The sequence below is a fragment of the Curcuma longa genome, unplaced genomic scaffold (assembly GCF_044706935.1).
Source record: "Curcuma longa cultivar G26 ecotype Majalengka, Jawa Barat unplaced genomic scaffold, ITB_CL_G26_1.1 utg3290_np1212_1714210_RagTag, whole genome shotgun sequence".
NCBI lineage: Eukaryota > Viridiplantae > Streptophyta > Magnoliopsida > Zingiberales > Zingiberaceae > Curcuma > Curcuma longa.
This window is the reverse complement of record NW_027435602.1, coordinates 1,284,625-1,305,345: the sequence shown is the minus strand read 5'-3', so window position 1 is coordinate 1,305,345 and position 20,721 is coordinate 1,284,625. Positions and strand designations below refer to the sequence as shown.

Genomic DNA, 20,721 nt, shown 5'->3' with positions numbered 1-20,721 from the left:
TTCTTCTACTCCATAAATGTTAATTAATTTAGTGGGATTTAAAAAACTTTAAATAATTTCAAATCAAAATAACGTACTTTTTATATATAAATTTAATAGCCTAAATTAAGACTAGTAAATTAAATTGAGAGTATATCTTTATCAATTAAAAAATTTATTACTCTTAATTTATCATTAAATTTAAATTTGATGAATTTATATATATATAATTTATATATATATATATATTAAAAAAGATTTTTAAAAGTACATTGATCATGATTTTAAGTAATTCGGGAGTTCTCTAATTAAATCCATGAATCAGTTTGGAATGAAAATGGACCTATTATATATATCATTTAAAAATTTAAAAATTTAAAAATTTAAAAATTTAATTTTTAAGAACCAAGAGAGTCATGAGAATTAATTAATTAGTGATGTTGATTAGTGAGTATCATTATTTTAAATCTTATAATAGCTCATGATAAAATTTATCGAGCATTTAGAAGTTTAATTAAAAATTTACTACTCTCATTTTATACTATCGAATTCAAATCCGACGACATAAATGTATTAAAAAGGTTTTCTGGAATACATTAATTTTGATTTGAAGTGATTTGAAACTCTCTAGATTTATCAGCCAATTTCAAACAACAATTAACGGACCTAAAAAAATTATTGTCTAGGATAGACGTTTAATTTTGAAGGTAATATATTAGATGAACTACGATTTACTTTGTTTTGCGACTCTTTAGAAGATAAAAAATTACTTGATGATTAAACGAGAGCAAAAAAAAAAGAATCTAAAGAATACAACTTTCAGATGATGATAAAGTAGAAGACTTTGATATCAAAGTAATGAATACTACAGGAATTAAAAAATAAAAGTGAGTAATAATACTGCTTTATAAGATAAAAGAGTAAAAACGTGAGTGGTTAATGTGAGTTCTGATTCTCATGTACCCTAGGAGATCATACATAAATAACTAGTACAAACCATTATATATATATATAACTGTTTTACTTGTGTTACAAATGCTAGGGGTCTTAATAAATACTAAATCTGTATCCGGTGATTCTTGTTCTTCTAGCTTGTATAATTATTCCTTTGCCTTTTTTATTTGGTTGGAGTTGTTTTTGTATGTTTGTTAGTTCTGCTTCTAATTGGTTCAGTCTTGTTTCTAGAACGGACACTCTAGTTTCTAGTAAAGTATTTCTGGTACTTTCTCTAATCGTATGTGTGGTAGGAATTGTTATTTGGTATCTTTGTTGTAAGCATATATTACATATTTGTTTTCTGCATATTTTACAAGTTGCTCTTTTGTCTATTGCAGGGTAAAATGTGCATATATAACAAGGAATATTGGCTGTTCCTGTTTTTAAATTCCATTCATGATCACATCCTTCTTGTAAATTTAATAGTGTACTAGGGGAGAAATGGGAAAACATTAAATCCCAATTTTGATCTTCATGTTCTAGGTGTTCTAATTGTTGTGTAATATTATCCAAGTCTTATTGTAAAGTTTGGGTATAAGGAGACTCTAGTATTTGGGGATTGTCTAAAAATGAATTGATCCATGTATAATCACTAGAAGAAACTACTTCTTCTATATCTTGTACTGATATTATTGAGTAGATTGAAGAAGCTGTTGAGACATCTGATTGTACTTCTATTAAGTCTAAGTTTGTACAGGAAACTAATTTGGCTTCTCTTGTGTATAAATTTTTTCTATTGGGACATGCAGATGATAAGTGTTCTGGTTTGTTACAAGCAAAACAAGTAATTGTATTGACATATGTCTTTTGTGGTTTAAATCGTCTCACATGTTTAGTTTTGTTTAAGTAGGGTTTTCTGATTTTACTTTTTCTTAAATAGTAGGTTTGCTTGGGTTTCATTTTTGGTCTTGGTTGTATAGCAGGTCGAGGTCTCCTACGATAAGTTTGTTGTTGTTTGGTTAACCCATATTATTGAGGTGTATAAATTTGACTACAAAATCCATACTGTTGGTTTTTCAGTTGTTTTTGGATTTGAATATAGGTACATTTTTCTTTTAATATTTCTATTATATGTTGTACTCGTACTCCTATGTTGTCATATTGTGGTGGTACCTTCATATCTGTCCAGGCCTTATGTATTTCTTTCCCTGGATCTCCGGGTAGTTTACTAAAAAGTCTTTCTCCTAATTCTGGATTACAGTAATTTCCAGACACAGCTGTTAATGCTATAAAGTCATTGCAAAAGAGTTTAATCCAATTTCAATTAAAAAGTTGTAATTATTCTAGGTCTCTCATGACTTCTTTTTGTCTAATGTCCAGACCTGTATTGGGATCCCTAGCTGTTAACAATCTGTGTATTGTATAATAAAAGTTTAGAATATTATTTCCTTGTGAAGCTATTCTAGATATTTTTTCTAGAAATTTTTTCCTTATATGATTCCCAGGCTGTTCTTGCTACATCACCTAGGTAGTTTTCTCCTACCCTCATCATACCTTCTCCTGTTTTTATGTCTAATTCGTGTTTAGCTTGATAGTCTCGTTTGACTGATACTATCCACTGTTCTAAATAAGTATCATATAATTGTGGATCACACTCTGATGTTTATATATATATATATATATACACACGAGAATGTTATCTTGCGCGACACACCTGTGCACGACTCGTGCATATAACACCCTGACCCATCGCCGCTGCCGTCGCCCCCGCTGCCCCGTCCGGCTACCGTCGATCGCCGACTCGATCGTGATCGACGCGCCGCTCCTTCCGACGATGGATCACCCGTGATCGGGCCGGATTCCGACCAAATCACGGTCAGAGACCGTCCGAGGAAGGATCGCCGTGCGACGACGACCCATCCTTTGTCGTCCGACGATCGCGAATTGGCAGGAAACAGGCCCGATCGTGGTCGGTAGTGACCGCGCCACTGCCGATCCTGTTTCCGACCGAAATTCGTCAGATTTCGGCCACTATCCGATCGTAATCCGACGTCGGACGGAGTATCGGCGAGCTGCATGTCGATCGCGCCCTGAGGGAGAGGTCGGCGGTGGCCGGACGGCGCGGCGAGGACGGCGGCAGCGGCGGTGGATCACGAGTGTCACACACGGGTCGTAAATTTCTCGTCACGCAACATCCCATTCCTATATATATATATATATATATATAAATCGTCTTGAATGATTAATATTAAGAGTGGACCGGTTAAGAACTGTCGAACTATCGAATTCATCGATTTTGAATTATAATTGAATGTATCACAATCTCAAACAGCTTATCTTTCTTTACTTAATTATCAGTTGATCGAGATTATCTTTTCAGTTAAAATTAAATCTGTATTTGGTTATTTTAATTTTACAATTTATTATTTTCATACAAATATCTCAAACATAAAGAATTCTACCTTATTATATTTTTCTAAAATTAAAAAAATACAATAAAAATTTAGTAAATATTTCAACAAAATTGAAGTACCGCAATGTCATTGTCAAAATCTGAGTTCCATTGCCCGACCGGAAAAACAATAAATAGCAAATTCAAATTCATAATTTATAACTAAAAACTTATCGATCGACATCTAATAAACTCAAATTCATAGTTTAGAAAATAAAAATATCCTTTTATAAATTCCAAAGTACGAAGAGGGTTTTAACTATTACATAATAAAATACTTAATGAATCATTGAGATCATCAATAAAGATGCTTCAAATAAAATAAATTGTCTCATTTAATGGCAACGAAATGACTATATTTTAATTCATTAAAAAAAGGTCTAATTATTCTCTTCTTTCTTTGTCCTATTCGCCGTTAATCGATCCAATCAACTCACTTATTCATGTTAATTATCATTAATAACACTCCAGTCTGTCATTTTGAATGACACTAATTAATTAACCGCCCTAATCTTTTTTAATCTAATCCTTTTAACGAGATAATCATAATAATTAGGAAGTGTCTCGGTACGTTGCTTAATTGCATTAACTAATTAAGTAATAATCTAATCTAATCCACCGGTTCAAATATGCCGCAGGAGTAGAATTAAGCCACCCTTCTCATACTGCAATGCGCGCATCTTAAGTAAAAAATCCTTGTTTTTTTAGGGGAACAGGATAAGTAAACTTGACCGAAGGTACATGTGAAACTATCGACCTAGTCTTCTCGTCGCCGGACTCCGGACGGAGATAAATCGCAGACGACGAAGACGAAGACGAAGGACGAAGAAATCGAGGGCGATAAGGCTAAGATCTGCATTTGGGCGTGAAGTGATCAAATCTGTGGATCCTGTTCTTTCAACTTGGCGGTGGGCTCGATTTCTTGGGGGGTTTTGGGGGGATTTTTGAAGGAGCGGGATGGTGGGGCCGAAGGTGCACAGCAGTGGCGGGGGATGGCTTATAGACTACGGAGGGATCGGTGACGACGTCCGTGAGCCTGGTTTCCTCTGGGGCGCTCGGATCATCGATGATCCCTCTGCTTCGAGGTGATTTTTTTTTTTTGCGCACCAGTTTATTCTCTTTGTGTTCTTTTGTTAAACTTTTTAGCTCGATCAAGACTTTTGGAGGTCCTCCAGATTGTAGCTTGAGTATGCTGGATTGTACTTATGCTTGTTCGATTGTTCCCCACCCCGTTGAACCATTCGTTCCCTGAGTTTACCCTTGTCCTGCCCTGTTCGCTCTCCCTGAGCATCATATTAATTAAAAGTAAACACATTTGCACTACAATTTAAGCTAATCAGAATTAAAGCAAATATAGACCGATCAATTCTTTCATTTACAAGAATAATAGATTAATGTCATTCAAAACCACACACGAACTCCTCAAGACCAACCAAATCACTTTTTTTTAAATATATCTTCAAACAATCACTTTTAATAGTGCTCCTTAAAAGCATCTTAAAACATGTATTGAGACAATTAGGATTGTGTCTAAATTTTTCATGTTCCACGAATTTCCAAAAGATACTCATGCACTATGATTATTCTTGTAAGCGCATCTCTGTAGGTCTCTTGGCTAAAATTAAAAGAAAGAAGCTAAGACTTCTTGTTTATGAAGTTTTGCTCTACCCCGTTTATAAGTTAGGTAGGTCGATGTGGGTTCAGGTAAGAGCAGATTTTTTTTTTTTTTTTTTTTTTTGCTATCCCTAGGTATAATTGCTTCGGATTTAGATCAATTACATTGTATCAAACATAGTGAATATCAGGTTCTTACAGAGAGATGGAGACTGCAATATTTAATGAACTTGTCACCTTGACCTCGCTCGGCTTATAGGATTTTACAATTTATTAATTGAATTATCTTCAGAAGAAGCAGGAAATGAATTGATATGAAAGGCCACTTCGTTTGGTTTCTCTTTCTCTGTGATTAATTTGCACTTAATTCTTGCATATGTATATCTCAAATTGGTGAACATTTCTAATATAGCTTGTAATGTTCAGTTCAATGATTGATTTTGATGCCGTGATTGAGGAGGACAAAAGCCCAAACACCGGTTCCCTTAAGAAACGGTACGAGTTGATTTCTTTGTCTATTTTATTATGCATAGGAGCATGTTATTGTTTCACCTACATTCAAACTTCAGACAAAATTCTTTGGTATGGTGTTAAATGTTTTTGTGCTGTCTCCTATACAGTTGTTTAAAAAACATAAAACTAAATTATCAATTTATACTCATTATTTTCCAACTTCTTTTGCTCTTTCTATGAACTAATCTTTAATGTGATCAACATACATGGAAAGAAAATGAAAAGCCATGTATGCATCTTATGTTATTTCTTTTTATCCATTTAGTTCTTCCGTGCCTATAATATTTAATACATGCAACAGCATGTAAAAATTGAAAAGAAAACCTAATTTCTATTGATGTAGTAATCTTTTGTTTTTATGTAACAATAACACAAATTACCATGCTTCTTCACTTCTACTATAACACACTCTGATCAAAAGGCTCCTCTATTGTCATTCTACAGAAACCATAAGGAGTCATGTGCTGCGCCAGGATCAAAAGCTTGCCGTGAGAAAATACGAAGAGATAAACTTAATGATAGGCATGTATAATAAACACCTAAAAACATCTATGAATGTAATTATTCATATGTTGGAACCCCACCTCTGACCAATGATGCATCTGCTCAGGTTCACAGAGTTGTGCTCCATCATGGATCCTGGAAAGCCTCCTAAAACAGATAAAATTTTCATTTTGAGTGAAGCTACTCGTCTTATAAAACAATTACGTCGTGAAGCAAAGAGGCTTAAGGAGTCAAATGAAGCACTCCAGAATTTTATAAAAAGTGTTAAGGTATGAAATGAATTGATATACTAATCTCCTGTTACAGTAAATTTGTTCTAACTTGAATGAGTGAAAACCAGCAAAAGTTATTATTGTGTTTCTCTTAATTGTAATATGACTATAATCGTCACCTTTGTTGGGATGGTGATCCAAAATCACCATGAATTAAGTTTTCATCATTTAGCAGGCCTTGAAGAAATAACAGATGGCCTTATGGTGTCAAAAGTTGGTCTATTGCATGGGTTATATGATAGAACCCATTTCTCACATGTTAAGTGAGAGTATATGCAGAAATATGTATCTCGTATGTAGGAATTGAGGAAACAACCCTCCCTATGAAGACTTTCTTTGTGTTTCTTTTGACTAGAGCATTCTCATTTTGCAAGAGTTCTTAAAGAGAGAATGAAGAGTGGAGGCAACTCTTGACGTCTCCTTGTGGTTCTGGAAGGAGTTGTGTTATTTGCTTTCTTCCCATCCCCTTGTGGTTCCAATATTGTTGAGTTGGATGTTTTGATATTATGGTTTCTTTCAAGCATTGTCATTGGGGAAGTTTTGCCTATAACCTATACTATTCCGAATTGTTGAGTAGTTGATTCATCTTCTCTTCCCACGGATGTAACCATGCATCGTGGGGAACCACATGAATCTTATTACCTTCTCAATTTGCGTGAGGCCTTGGATTTCTTTTCATGACTTTTGGCTCGAGAAAGGGTTTTTTCTCTCGACAACTGGTATCGAAGAATTCAAAATTTTCTACATCCTAGGTGCTTGTGAATCTATTGCATATAAGGTGTTCGGGGAATTTGTCTGGGTATCATCTACCATGAACATGCTTCAATCAATTAAATGAAAATTCACCAGATAGGGTTGCACACAATATCTCACTTGGTTTGCATGCTGTGCAGGACGAGAAATTGGAACTTCGGAATGAGAAAATGAGGCTGAAGTCTGAGAAGGAGCGTATCGAACAGATGGTTAAAGGCAGTAGCACCATGACCCAGTTCTTCACTCAACCTACCGCCGTGACACTTCAACCAGCTTCACCCACAGCTTTCAGCAAAACAATCCCATACCCAAGCCATATACCGACGGGAATGTGGCAATGGATACCCCCTGCAGCCATGGATACTTCTCTAGATCATGTGCTAAGACCACCTGCTGCATAGTTACTCCCTCCAATAATGTTGCATTCTCTATTTTCCCCATAATTGCTTGTGTTGTTTGATAACATCTACTTGTTTAAAGCTGTTAGAAATTACCTGTTCTGCAAGAATCTTGAGTCCCATTCATGATTGTGACCTTGTTATGTTGTAGCAAAGAATGTTTATCAAGGTTGAAAATTCCAGCCTTGATTTTTGAAATTTAAGTTAACATGCCATCATTTTGTTCCACCATTATAAGTCAATAGATGTATTTGTGATTTTATCTATGCTATGATCAGTTAATCAGCAAGATTCCAGTATATAGCTCCAGAGTGGCACAATTTTATTTAAAGAAATTTCAAAATGGAATATAGAAGAGTATTTTGAATTGAAAATTATAAATGAGATTTTATTTTGATAGTTTTTAACAAAGCCTTAGAGCTGGTCTAACAAATTTCAATGTATGAAATAATACAAATATATATTAGACAACAAATTATAAATAAGATATTATTTTAATTAATGATATAAATAAATAAAAAAACTCTTTTTTTTAATTTTTATCAACAAAAGAATATTAGAAGCATTTCAAAAGTTTAATTCTTTTTAAAAATGGTTATGCATTGCTTGATTTGATAAAATTTCTAAGATTCGAAATTTTAGAATGAGGTTTCGATGCTTTCTGGTAGGTAGGTTCTATCGAATGGTTAAGCCTCTTGTATGTATGTTATAATGTTCGATAAATTCTACTTTTTTTTAAAAAAAAATTGAATATGACTTGATTTTAAGTACCGAAGTCAATCTAACTCTTCTAAAGCCAATGAGGGAAAGGGAGGGAAAGGTAAGAGAAGGGGAAAAAAAAAATTTACTAACTCAATATCATTTTTATGATTACATCGAACTTTTTAATAAAAAATATTTCTGTGAATTTTTTTTTATCTCTACAATTTGTTTTGCAATATTTTATTTTTGAACGAGCGTGATTGGTCAATTAAGAACACTTTATAAATTTCTTTAATCATTGTCTTCGACAACGAACACTTGATCAGCTCTTCCTTTGTCTGAGTCCTCGATCGCTCGATTCGGCGCCGTTGGAGAGAGAGAGAGAGAGAGAGAGAGAGAGAGGGCGAAGGGGATTGGCATGGCGGAGAATTCTGCGTCCGCTTCTCCTAGCAAGGTCCCGGCCAGCGGCGGCGGCGACGCCGCAATCGCGCCGGCCAACTCCAACCCTAACCTGCCGTCCCCGCAGATTCCCCCTTCCACGTCCATGGGCGTCGGCGACCTATCCCAGATCAACTCCCCCCAATTGTCCCAGTCCCATCCTCTCAGCCCCGCCGCTGCCCTAGACTACGCCTCCAAGCAGCAGAGCATCCAATCACAGCAACAGCAGCCGTTGCCGTCGTCGCAGCAACCCCAGTCTCAGCTGCAGATCCAGAGCCAGCAGCAGCAGCAACAGAAGCAGCAAGCTCAGCAGCCAAATATGAGCTTCCAGATGCAGCAGAGCCTCCAGCGGTCCGGATCGATGCCGCGGCTGAGCCAGATCCAGCAGCAGCTCGGAGCCTCTGCGGCCGCTGGCGCGATGCGGCAGCATGCAGGGATGTACGGCGGGCAGATGAATCTTGGCGGCGCCCAGATCCAGCAGCAGCAGCTGGCTGCCGCCGCTGCTGCTGGAGGGATGGGTCGATCAGGGATTATGACACAAGCGGCTCAGCTGCCGATGCTACCTGGGCAGACTACTCAGCATTTCAATCTGCAGTCTCAGATGCTTACTCAGGTCATACGACAACTTTTTCTTTGTTTCGCATTCTTGTTTTCTTGGGAAACAATTGAAGTTTCAGTTTCCGAAGGAAAGACAACCCTAATTCATAAGTCCTAGATTAGTTGCTCCTTAATCATTCTTTTATTGCTCCATAAAGATAAGGAAACTTTGCAGCATCATGCTGTGTCTAATATCATATCATTGTTTTTTTTTTTTCTAAAGCTAAAACCAGCAGTTATTTTAGTGAATTACCAGAGGCAGCATAGGACACTCTGTTGGCTGTTACATTATAACTTGAACTCTCAGTTATGATCTGTTTAGAAGCACTTCTGTTCAGCTGTCCCACCAAAATTCCTTGTCATTGCAATTGTGTTACAGGGTACAGATTAACTTTTGCCAACACACAGTTGCTCTCGTATTTAGCTTTACTTTAATTCTTCCAAAGAGAAATTAGCCATTAATGCCTTGCAGTATCTTACCCAGCTTATCTCCTCATTTACCTGTCAATCTAGCATTTTTGTATTCGCAAGCTTATGATTCCCAAATACTATTGAAGATTGACAATCAAATAGGTAGTGGCTAAAGTCATGTGAGACTTATTTGGAAAATATTTGTTTTTGGTTAAAAATATAATTGTCTAAATTGGTCCTTTCCTAACAGCTCAAGCTTTAAGATAAGTGGTCAACTTATTGGTGCCATGAGTCTTTTGTTCAAATCTTGTAAGTGTCATTAATATCATGTGGTAGGCTTTAGTTGTTGGATCCCCAACGAACCTAGAGCCCTTTAACATATGAAAGCCTCTCCAACAAAATATACGTTCATTTTAAACAAATTACATCTAGGATTGGCCCTTCAAATATGAAATTGCTTTAATATTGTAGAATTCAAAAGCAAAACATGTCCTAGGTTACAGTGGATCAAGGAAGGTCTTATTTTCTCGTTGCTCATTCTAACATTTTACTTGCAAAACTTAATAGATTATAAATATAAATTATTTGTGAAGTATACTATCTACGAGTGACTAAAACTAAAACTTAATTCGTTGCAAGGATTAGATGATTGAATTAATCAACAAATATAAATAGAAAATAATCATATATTATCAATCTAATTAATTATTTAGAAAATAATTAAGTTTAATAAAATATTTAAAATTAATAATGTTATTATTAATGATTCAGTTAAATAATTATTGAAATTGTACCCACACAATGCAGTATGGTACCAAAATTATATTGTTTCAGTTAGAGACCAAACTCCGACACAACTCAAGATTTGAAACCTTGCATATGATATAAATCAATGTTAATTATCAATGTAGAACAGATGATATATATAATCAATATGCATATGATTAATATTTAAAGTGTTTACACTTGTAAAGCAAATGTTCAAATTAACACATAGTTTATTTGGCTTTTTAGTGAATTTGGTCCAGTCTAACAGTTCAAACGAACTGATTAGGTATTTTTTATAACTGCTTATTCATGCTTACAACTCAAGGAAACCACATATCCAATATGCTGTGTTGTTTCCTTCCAAATTCGCGTAGGCTGTAGTATATGCGTCTGCTTGAGCGTGGTTTTATTTAAAACCTTGAATAAAATTTTCCTACTGAAAAAGGTAAAATTAGTTTATCTCATAGTCCAGATTTTAAGAAAATTGAAGTAAATATGTGGAACTGTATTTTAGATGAGAATTTGTCTTTCTTGTTTCATAAAGATAAGAATTGAGAACTCTTACTTTGAGCTATGGAAGTTTTATTATATGGAAAATAAGAATCTTTGGGAGTTCAATTGAATATTTGAACTAAACTTGAACTTCCTGGTTATTGCTTTTAGTTTAGTTCAATTCCTCGTTATTGCTTTAAACTCATTTTTCCCTTTTTATTTTCTATTAATAGCCAAGGCAGAAAAGCTTACTTCAAGCTGGCCAGTTTAATCCAGGAAATACTTCTGTGCAAGCCTTGCAAGGAATGCAGAATATGGGTATGATCAGTAACCTTAGCATGAATCCACAAGTAAGAGCATTTGGTCAACGCATTGTGCATGGGCAGATAAGACAACAACAACTACAGCAACAAATAGCCCTTACATCACCTCAGGTTTGCATCTATATATTCTGTGCTCTCACGCTTTTCCCGTAGCATCTATTTTAGTTAAGGAATCATGTAAGATGTGTATTATACCTTGTTTTATGGGCTTCCTTGCTGATTAGAGAAATCCCTCCAAACCTAGATGCATAATATCAAATCCGGAAAGATAGAGGCTGGGTTTGATATGCTACAATGACATGAATAAACATAGTATGTTGATGTAATCATTGAGCATTTTATGAAGTTCTCATTATTGGCTATTGGTATGCATGATAATAATTCATCCTAGTATCGAGAAGCATTCTAGTCCAATAACAAGAAGGAATTAATTATAAGATAATATCGATCTTTGATACATTAATTATGGGACACCATATTAGGTTTATGTGTAATGATGATGTCATGGTAAATAATTTCATCCTTTGAATTATCTTTTCTCTACCTTTTATCCCATGCTGTGCTGGATTATATTTATCACAAAAAGGAGGTAGCTAGTATAAATATGATGATTGAAATGTATAGAAAATATAATATAATACCATTTTCTCTTTTAAATTGTTGCATTTATCTAATTTTGAATTCCTGTCATCTCGTTGTCGCCATCACTTCTATTCCTTTTCATGAAGCCTAGCAGACCAATTAAATTTGTCCAAATTCAATCAAATCCCATCGACTTCAATCCCTCTATCAATTTCAGTTAAATTTTATTATTAGGCTATTGATGAAACCAATACTTTTCCTGGATGATATGTTAGCAAGCATTCATATGATGCTTTCTACTTGCCTACAAGTAGCTGGATATTGTATTCTTCTTTCTCTTTCTTTGTTTTTGATAGTTTTGTTAAGACAATTATACGGGATTTTTTAAAGACAATTTTGTTTCTTTCATCCTTCTGTAATGCTTCTGTAGCAACTTTCTTGTCCTAATAATTTGCTACTACCAATAATCATTTTTATTTTTAGATGCTACTTTTTTGTGTATAATTCAGCAGCAGCAGCAGCAGCAACAACAACAACAACAAACTGCAGCATCTTTTTGATCAATGTCAACTCTCTTTTGTTATTTTTATCCATATACCATTTTAGTAGCACCATGATTGTTCTGTTATTGTTTTGTGTTCTCCTGCTACTTAGTATAGGTGAGAAACTGTGTAACACTTGAGTTATCTAGCAGAAGCTGCCTGGTCAAAGCTTACCTAGGACACCTTCAGCTGCTGCACTCAACTCCCAGATGTCTGGTTTGACACAAAATGGACAATCAACAATGGTTCAAACAACTCTTTCTCAACAGCAGCAGTGGTTGAAGCATCTACAACCATCATTGCCTTCACCAGTTTCTCCTTCGTATCATCTTCAGCAACAAAGGCAGCAGCAATCATTCTTGCCACAACAACTAGCTTCATCACAGCACCACCAGAAGCCCATGACCCTGACACAACAGCAGATTTCTCAACTGATGCAACAACAGCCACAGCCGCAGCTAGGAGGTCAGCAACAGCATTTGCTACAGCAGCAGCAGATTCAACAAATTCAACAGTTACAACAACAACAGCAATTGCAATCTCCAAGACTTGCTGGGTCTGCAGTCCAAAATCCTTTATCTTTGAGCGGATCACAAGAAGAGGCACCTGCTTCTGGAGTGACAGGTGGAAATTCTAGTCAAGGAACAGAAGCAACTAATCAACTTCTTGGAAAGCGAAAGATACATGATCTAGTTATGCAGGTACACAGTTTCCCAAGATCTATCTTGCTAGGCATTATTTTTGGTTTTCTCTTTTGCTTTGAAAATCTGTATTTAAAAACAACTAGTTATCATTCTACTTAAAGCCTTATGTTTATGGATTTAAGATCTACAAATATGGTTACCAAGGTTTAAAGTAATGTTTGAAGCTGGTGTCCTATCCCTAACCAAAATGCACAATTTCAATACATGCAGTGCTGACACTTGGCATGCTTCAGTATGCAACTGAGTATGCAAAGATGAGTTCTGATGAGATTTATTCATTTAATTCTCTTCCATTTAATTTTTTTACTTTTAAAAATGAGTTTAGAATAATTAGATAATTAATTAAAGTAAAATTTTAATGCACCATATTGTGCTAGCATTTTACACTCATCTGACACACTTCAATATGTCAAATGTGTGTAAATTTGTTGGCATATTTTTAATCCACCATGTTGTGCTAGTTGAATTTTATGTTGAGGATTAGTGATGTGGATCAAAGTGTTAGGGGGAGGGTGAATTTAATATTCTTTTTCTCTTTCTCTTGTACTTGTGCAAGGCCAAATAATTAGTTAGTGGTTCTTGTCATACTTGTGTATTTGTTCAAGTTAGAGAAAGCAGAGTGGAATAATATTGACAGTAACAAATTCAAAGTAACACAACACTAACAAAGATATTTACATAGTTTGGACCCTAGGTCTTACTCCACGGCTTAATGATTTGTTAAGTGGATCAAACCCAAGATTCCACCAATAGAAAACTCTTTTATCATAGCGGAGAAATCTCATAATGAAAGTATCTTCTTTACAATAATACAATAGTGAATATAGAAAGAAGATATCATATGAAGCCTTAGAATAAGCACTTAGGATTGTATATGTGTCATGTAGGAGTTGTGTATTTGAGGTCCCCTTCCCTTTATTTATAGTAGCAAGGGAGCATTTAAATAAAGGATGAGACAACTCATATGGATAACTTCTAGCCGATTTGTGTCAACTCAATTGGAATCCCAATAAGAAAATCTTATCAGCTAATGGCTAATTTCAGTTAACTCAGACTACACCCAATCAATCTAAATCCCTTTGAGTTGACTCAACTACCTCTAGTCTCAACTCGATAAAAATGTAAGTCTATCTGTCAAATGGATGCCATCCACAGTCTACTCAACAATGTTTCAATCCACTCAAATCTAAATTAGTAACTCAAATTATTCTAGTCTTCTCAACGGGTTGCTTCAGCAAACTTAACCCTCCAACGAACTTTTGAGTTGATTGAATTTAGATTTTAGTCGACTCAATTGAAACAAGAATTGACTTTAGTTGACCCAAGAGGATCCCGATAGCTTGTCTTACGCCTTGTAGGCCATCCAATGCTCCGGATTGAGCTTGAACATAGACTACGAACCCCCAAGACAATTGAACCAAAAAATGAACTCCTAGATTACAATTCACACAATGTCTCAGTTTACTGTGTTTAGGTCTTCACTTTGTCATATCTTTATGTTGCCCAAAAGCACACCTTTTGTCAAGATCTTAGTCCTTTGGAGTTCGGATGCACTAACCCTCAGCTTGTTCCACATGCCACCATTTGTTAGGTCATCTAAGTGGTTCACTTCTTGCTGTAGCCATCAAACTGTTGAATGACTCCATGCTCCTTTTCTTGTGATCTCTTGGATGTCTGATACCATCCTTCATTGAAGTCCAGTGGAGCTTTGAGCCTTCATGCCAAACCAACTTAGTCACACCAAGCCCAACAAATCATCAAGATACAAACTCTGCGAGATTAGTTTGTATCCTGCCAAATCCCTACAAACTCATGCACACATTAGTAATGAAGGAAAACCTAAGTTAAACCATTTGCTGAACATATAAAAATATAAAATTCGAGCACAAGAACTTGGGGTGAACATATAAAAATATAAAATTTGAGCACAAGAACTTGGGGTAGGATTGCACTAACATTTTATTCTTCCACCTAACTTTTTTTACTTTTTAAAATACGACTAGAAAAATTATATGGTCAATTGAATTAAAATTTTGTTATACCATACCATGCCATAATCCAAATAACTTTTACTCCTAAAATCTCTTTCCACTTTAGTTATTTACTTTTTATAATAAGATTATAACAATTGGATAGTCAAATTAAAAATTTTGAGATACAAGCTACAAAATTATGATAAGCATCATGATTCCTAATCATCTTTAGTTGAATTCAACTTGGCATGCTTTGAAGCATGCTGCTAGTTTGACATGTTAAGATTCTACTTGGCAGGGATGGCATGGAAGAGATTACCTGTGTTGATTAGTACCGGTATCAATAATTTACTAGAATGGCCATGACTATGTAAATTACTACGAAAATATTGAAATGTTTCTATATATGTATCCTTCGCTTGGAAAAAAGGAACAACAACGAAGTTAGATGGATGAGGATTCCATCATAGAATTAGTTAAAATATGAAGTGTGGAATCTGATTGTGACCTTCCTAAGGAAAAACCATAAGCACTCCGTTTATTCCAGTAATTTGATTTTTCCCATTGTGCAATTTACTAGACTAGCAGCAAGCAATTAAATAGACAGAGGCATAATGCTGTTATGTTTGTAGTTTGAGTAGATTTTGAATTTTTGATGTGCTTTCTGATGAAATTATAAGTGTGCCACAATATGCTTTTATTTGTGTATATATTTACACTACTGGTAGAAATTTAAATGATCATGCAGCTATAAACTTTGTTGGAGGTGTCTGAATGGAATATGTTATAATTATTACAGTAACTGGTATCCTTCTCTTTTGCATTTAACGTTCTTTAAATTGCATCCTAATTCAGAATATGTTATAATTATTACAGTAACTGGTATCCTTCTCTTTTGCATTTGGCCTTCTTTAAATTGCATCCTTATTGCTAAGGTTGTACCTTAAAATTTCATCTACTGTTATGATCAAATTGTCTATTCCGCACCTTGTTTCTCCTTTAGTTTCTATGTTCTAAATTTGTGGACATTGCAGGTAGATCCTCATGGTAAACTGGATCCTGAAGTTGAGGACCTCCTCTTGCAGATAGCTGACGACTTCATTGACTCGGTAGGTAACATGCAAGGTTCTTGTTTCGTTAAAGTTTCCCAACACTAGATGGTAGCATGATGATGCGATGAATCTAGCTTCGCTCTTATACTTTAATTTGTCTATGCTAAAAGGTGAGATTGGTTTAGATGCTTTTATTTGATGAGCTTGTATATATAGTTGTTTTATGAAAACTAAAACCTGTGTGGTTCAGGACTCCAATTAACACCACTGCATTTTATCTCGCATGCATATTTAATAGTGGAATCACTTTGACTATTCACAAGTTGTCTTCTTTGGACAATATTTATCTGGTAACTTAGTTGTAAGGTGTTTTTTTAAATTTATGATGTCATGTCTGGTTAGTTTTACTAAAAGAAGCCTCTGTTATACACAATGTTTACCTCATCAAACCTGAGGTTTTCCTGTTTTTAGTAAGAAATGCATTAAAAATTTGGCATTAAAAAAATCAACCTCTTAAAATGTTTTTGTATTTTAAACAAACGGTTGATTGTTCTAATTTGTCCAATATCATGTGAACCAAGAATTTAAGTCAATCCAGTGAAAGTTTCTTTGTACATGATGGTGTACTGGAATATAATGCAAAATGTAATAAGTTTTGAGTATTAGTTGTGTAATTTTTGAAGAATTTGAGACAATCCCTAGTTTATGTGTGGAAGTTAAATCAGGAGACAACAAGAGGACTCAATTTCTACTAATATTTCTGTTCAACGAAATTAACTGTCACCTTCTAGGCATTCTAAACACCCCTATAAGGTTTATATGTTATTTGCATCCTGAAAAACTTGGTATGTGAATGCTATAAAGAATATTGTATACATCATGTGATGTGTACTAGTAATCGCTAATCAATGACCTATCATCAAATATTTGTGGTTAGCAAAATGTTTTGGTGGCTGGAATATGGAGGAGGTAAAGTTCTAATGACAGATGAAATTCTGCTCGAGTGCGATGACTCTGCAAACTGATGAGTAGCTGTGTTGCATATGTGGAAGTATCCATCAAGATATCCTCTTGTATACATATTGAAGTATGCCTTGGTATGTCACAGAAGGAATTTCTGGTTTTATTCTGTTTTTAATCACTAGGAGAAGCTTATTCCGTATAAATATTGAAGCTTTTATGTTAGCTGAATCAGTTGCACATTCATAAACTACTCATTAGCATACACCATTGTTTCTCTTGATTGATTATTCTGCATGCTTGTTGAATTTTGATGGTGTCAGCTCTGTGGTTTAGTATCTAGAAGGTTATATTTTTCCTGTAAATATGTATTAAATGTTTTGTCAGTCATCAAGTGATGTTCTTGTTTTCAATCACATTGATGCAACGACTACTGAAATGCAGGTTACTACATTTGCTTGCAGTCTAGCAAAACATCGCAAATCTTCCACCTTGGACACTAAGGATGTACTGCTTCACCTAGGTTTGTAACTTAGCAAGGCCTCCAAATATAAAATTCTTTTCATATTACACAATGAATTTTACAGAAATCCCAACTTGCAATTTCTATATCCCCACTGACTGCTTCTTTTGACGCTTATTTGTAAAAGATACCTATGTCATTAAAAAGTTCTTCATTTTCTGGGCTTAGCAAGTATGACCTGTGAAATAATCAATGAAAAGAATATCGATCTTGGATATTTATATGATCTAATATTCAATCAAAGGGAAGGTGAAGATGCTCTTCTGTCCTCATTCATGGTTTGGATTGCATTTCAATAATGTTGGCTTTTATTTATTTGACATGACTTATGGTTGATCTTTTGCAGAAAAAAACTGGAACTTGACTGTTCCAGGTTATTCAAGGGAGGAAAGGAAATACCCAAAAACATCAGTAAGTGTTGCTCTTAATCATCCATTGTCTGGTATTTGATCTGTGATAAGTCAATTAATCAATAAATAGTGAATAGACTTTGTAAGTTTCTGTCTTTACTTTGATAAAATGCAATGAGTAAAATGAAATTCCAAGATTAGAAAACTAATATTTTTATCAAACAGACTTCGAAGTTGTCAAAAGGCTATTTCATGTACCTATCTGGGGAATGTTTGAACTGATATTCACTTTTAAACTTTCATAGTCTGTTTACCCTATTGTGAAAAGCCCATTGTGACAAAATGCCTCTTGGATCTTTGAAACAATTCAAATCATTTCAATAAAATATCAATTTGATTTGTTTTTACTGAGGTCTAAATCTGTATAGCCCTATAATCCTAATATATTTTAAGTTTAGTTTAGTACTGCTTTCCTTTCCTCATTAGTAGTGGTTTATAGATTGGCCATTTGGTTGGTGATCTAGCCATATGCTAAGTCATAGTTTCTATATATATAACAGGCAAATTGCTGACCAAATGTTCAACGTAGTGCTTTGATTTGAACTTATTACTTTGACAGTGTTGGTTGATGTGAATGCTCAATGGTCCTAAATCACAAGATGCTGAGTGGTTTGGTAATGCATGAAAGCCTATTGTTACTGTCAGTGGCTAGAGCTTAACCTTTTTAGTGAACAAAGTTAAACCATGTTTTATTGGTTGGCGTGTTATATCGGATTCAGAGAGAATGGCTATTGTTGTTAGTCGTTGATATTGTTTGCTAATTATGATGGAAAATTAAATTCAATTGGATATAGTGAATCATCATAAAATCTACTTCGAAGACCAATACGAATTCCTTTCACTTATGCTTGATGGCTTTTTTTATTTAATTTTTAATTTTTTTTTACCTTGCTATACTTGCAGTTCCAGTTTGTAAGTTTCCTTATATCCATTCATTTCTGTAAAACCTACAACGTCTTGCAGGAACATAGTTCATAGTGATATATTTGCTGATATTTGATTGTTTAATCTTCTTCAGCTCACTTTGATGATTTCAGGTGTCTGATATTAATTCTTTTGAATTGTAGTTATCTTTGGATATCCACAAGAGGCGACGGAACGTGGTGATTATTGTTGTGTAGTTTTTTCGTTTATTTCTAGCGGTGACATGAAAATGCACCAGGCACTAAAAAAACTCACAAAATTTCATCAGGTACGAGAGTCAGCAGAAACACATCCATCCGGAGGAGATGTAGGTGGTTCTAAATTCACCAATAAGCAACAGGTAAACAATTCTGGGAGTGATCATCCAATAAATCCTTCACCGGTCGCAGAGCAGTTATCACTTCCTGTGGTTGGCTCACAAATTGTACACAAACCACAGAGATTTTAGTTGTGCAGCAGAATCAGTAAACTTACGGTCTTCCCTCCCCCACAATTAACTTGATTGTGAGTATTTCTACTTCCGTCTAGCTCAATATTTAACCGACATTTCTACTCATGGATTTTTCATGTTTATAGTTTGGATTGTACATTTATTCCAATCGAAAAGGTGATGCCAAGATTTCTAGCGAGTAATATCCAGTGATTCATGGAAAGGAAAGCCAGGCACAATTCTAAGAAATATGCAATTACTGTAGGACATTAAATAGTAGGGGCATCTGAGAATTAGCTTCTAGGATTTGTTTTCTTTTTCATTTGTAGGCTTAATTAGGGAGCAATTGAATCATTATTTGGAACAGGGAAGAATTCTTGGGCTGAGCTTGCTTTAAGTGGAATCGCATTTGTTCATAAATAAATTGAGGGACTGTAGTGGATCTTCATTCTTCAGCAAGGAAGCGCATGTACCTGTTGATGTTTTGATCTTTTGTATCAAAATTTATGGTTTCAATTCAGTGACAATTTTTTTTTCTGATTTGAAAACACTTTTCTTTTTGAAAATAAAATTTTATTTCTTTAAAAAAGTCTTTGAATAATTCCTTTTTTCCCTCAAAATATCAAAATAAAAATAGTCAATCGACACCATAAATTTTGATATGAACATCAAAACATCAACAGGTACTTGAAAATGATACATAGTTTTGATAAAATGTTAATTGCAAAAATTTAGTAATATTAGTAATTTAAGACTTTAATATTTTTTAAAATGATATAATTATATTTTGTTGATTACATTTTAATAAAAATTAGTGGAATATTAAAATAGAAATAATAATATGTAAAATTTTAAAAGAAGGATGGAGAGGTAATAAATTATTTATATAGAAAAAATTGTTAAATTTTTACAACCATCCTTCAAAAATAAAAATTTAACATTTAAAACTAAATAATCATAAAATCTATTATTTTTAAGATCTTACTTACCTTCCCCTAATTTTCAATTTCGAAAACCGTAAGGCCTCAAAGTCAAAATTTTATTCATAATCATTTAATAGTACAAATTTAATAAAAAAAATTAATGAACTTTGATTTTAACATTAGTGGACAAGCTTACGAAGGCATGTCTGCTAAAAGCGTAACAACACACGATCACAATTGTATTTAGCTGGCGAGAACTGATAATTCCACGTGTAATAGTACAAAACAAAATATATTAGCGGCCTGGTTGGCTTCATTATTCACGAACATGCATCACCGTCACAAAATCAACACCCATGTTTCTACCACTCGGCTCTTTTCTTTTCCCCAAATAGCGTGGCTTTTCCTCGTTCACATATCAACTCGCGTCTCTCAACCGCACGCTGTCTTTTGGTAATTAGAAGCCTGCGCATCCTTCCCATCTCTTTGCCACAAGTAGTAGAAGCCTACACGTTTCGCTCCTACAGAACCCACGATGTGACTTGC

The 20,721-nt window shown here is 34.6% G+C and overlaps 2 protein-coding genes across 2 annotated transcripts; both read left to right on the top strand.

Moving 5' to 3' along the window:
- Positions 1-4,324: 4,324 nt before the first annotated feature.
- LOC141820466 (transcription factor bHLH115-like) lies at positions 4,325-7,629 on the top strand. The gene is made up of 5 exons (XM_074707792.1): positions 4,325-4,452; positions 5,408-5,476; positions 5,939-6,016; positions 6,105-6,267; positions 7,164-7,629. The coding sequence occupies exons 1-5, from the start codon at positions 4,325-4,327 to the stop codon at positions 7,422-7,424; spliced, it is 699 nt and encodes a 232-aa protein (XP_074563893.1). The 3' UTR covers positions 7,425-7,629.
- An 840-nt stretch (positions 7,630-8,469) lies between these two features.
- Positions 8,470-19,738, top strand: LOC141820379 (transcription initiation factor TFIID subunit 12b-like). The gene is made up of 9 exons (XM_074707683.1): positions 8,470-9,174; positions 11,063-11,263; positions 12,429-12,977; positions 15,988-16,062; positions 17,410-17,488; positions 17,835-17,899; positions 18,966-19,001; positions 19,091-19,326; positions 19,399-19,738. The coding sequence occupies exons 1-8, from the start codon at positions 8,542-8,544 to the stop codon at positions 19,268-19,270; spliced, it is 1,818 nt and encodes a 605-aa protein (XP_074563784.1). The 5' UTR covers positions 8,470-8,541; the 3' UTR covers positions 19,271-19,326; positions 19,399-19,738.
- The last annotated feature ends 983 nt before the right edge of the window (positions 19,739-20,721 follow it).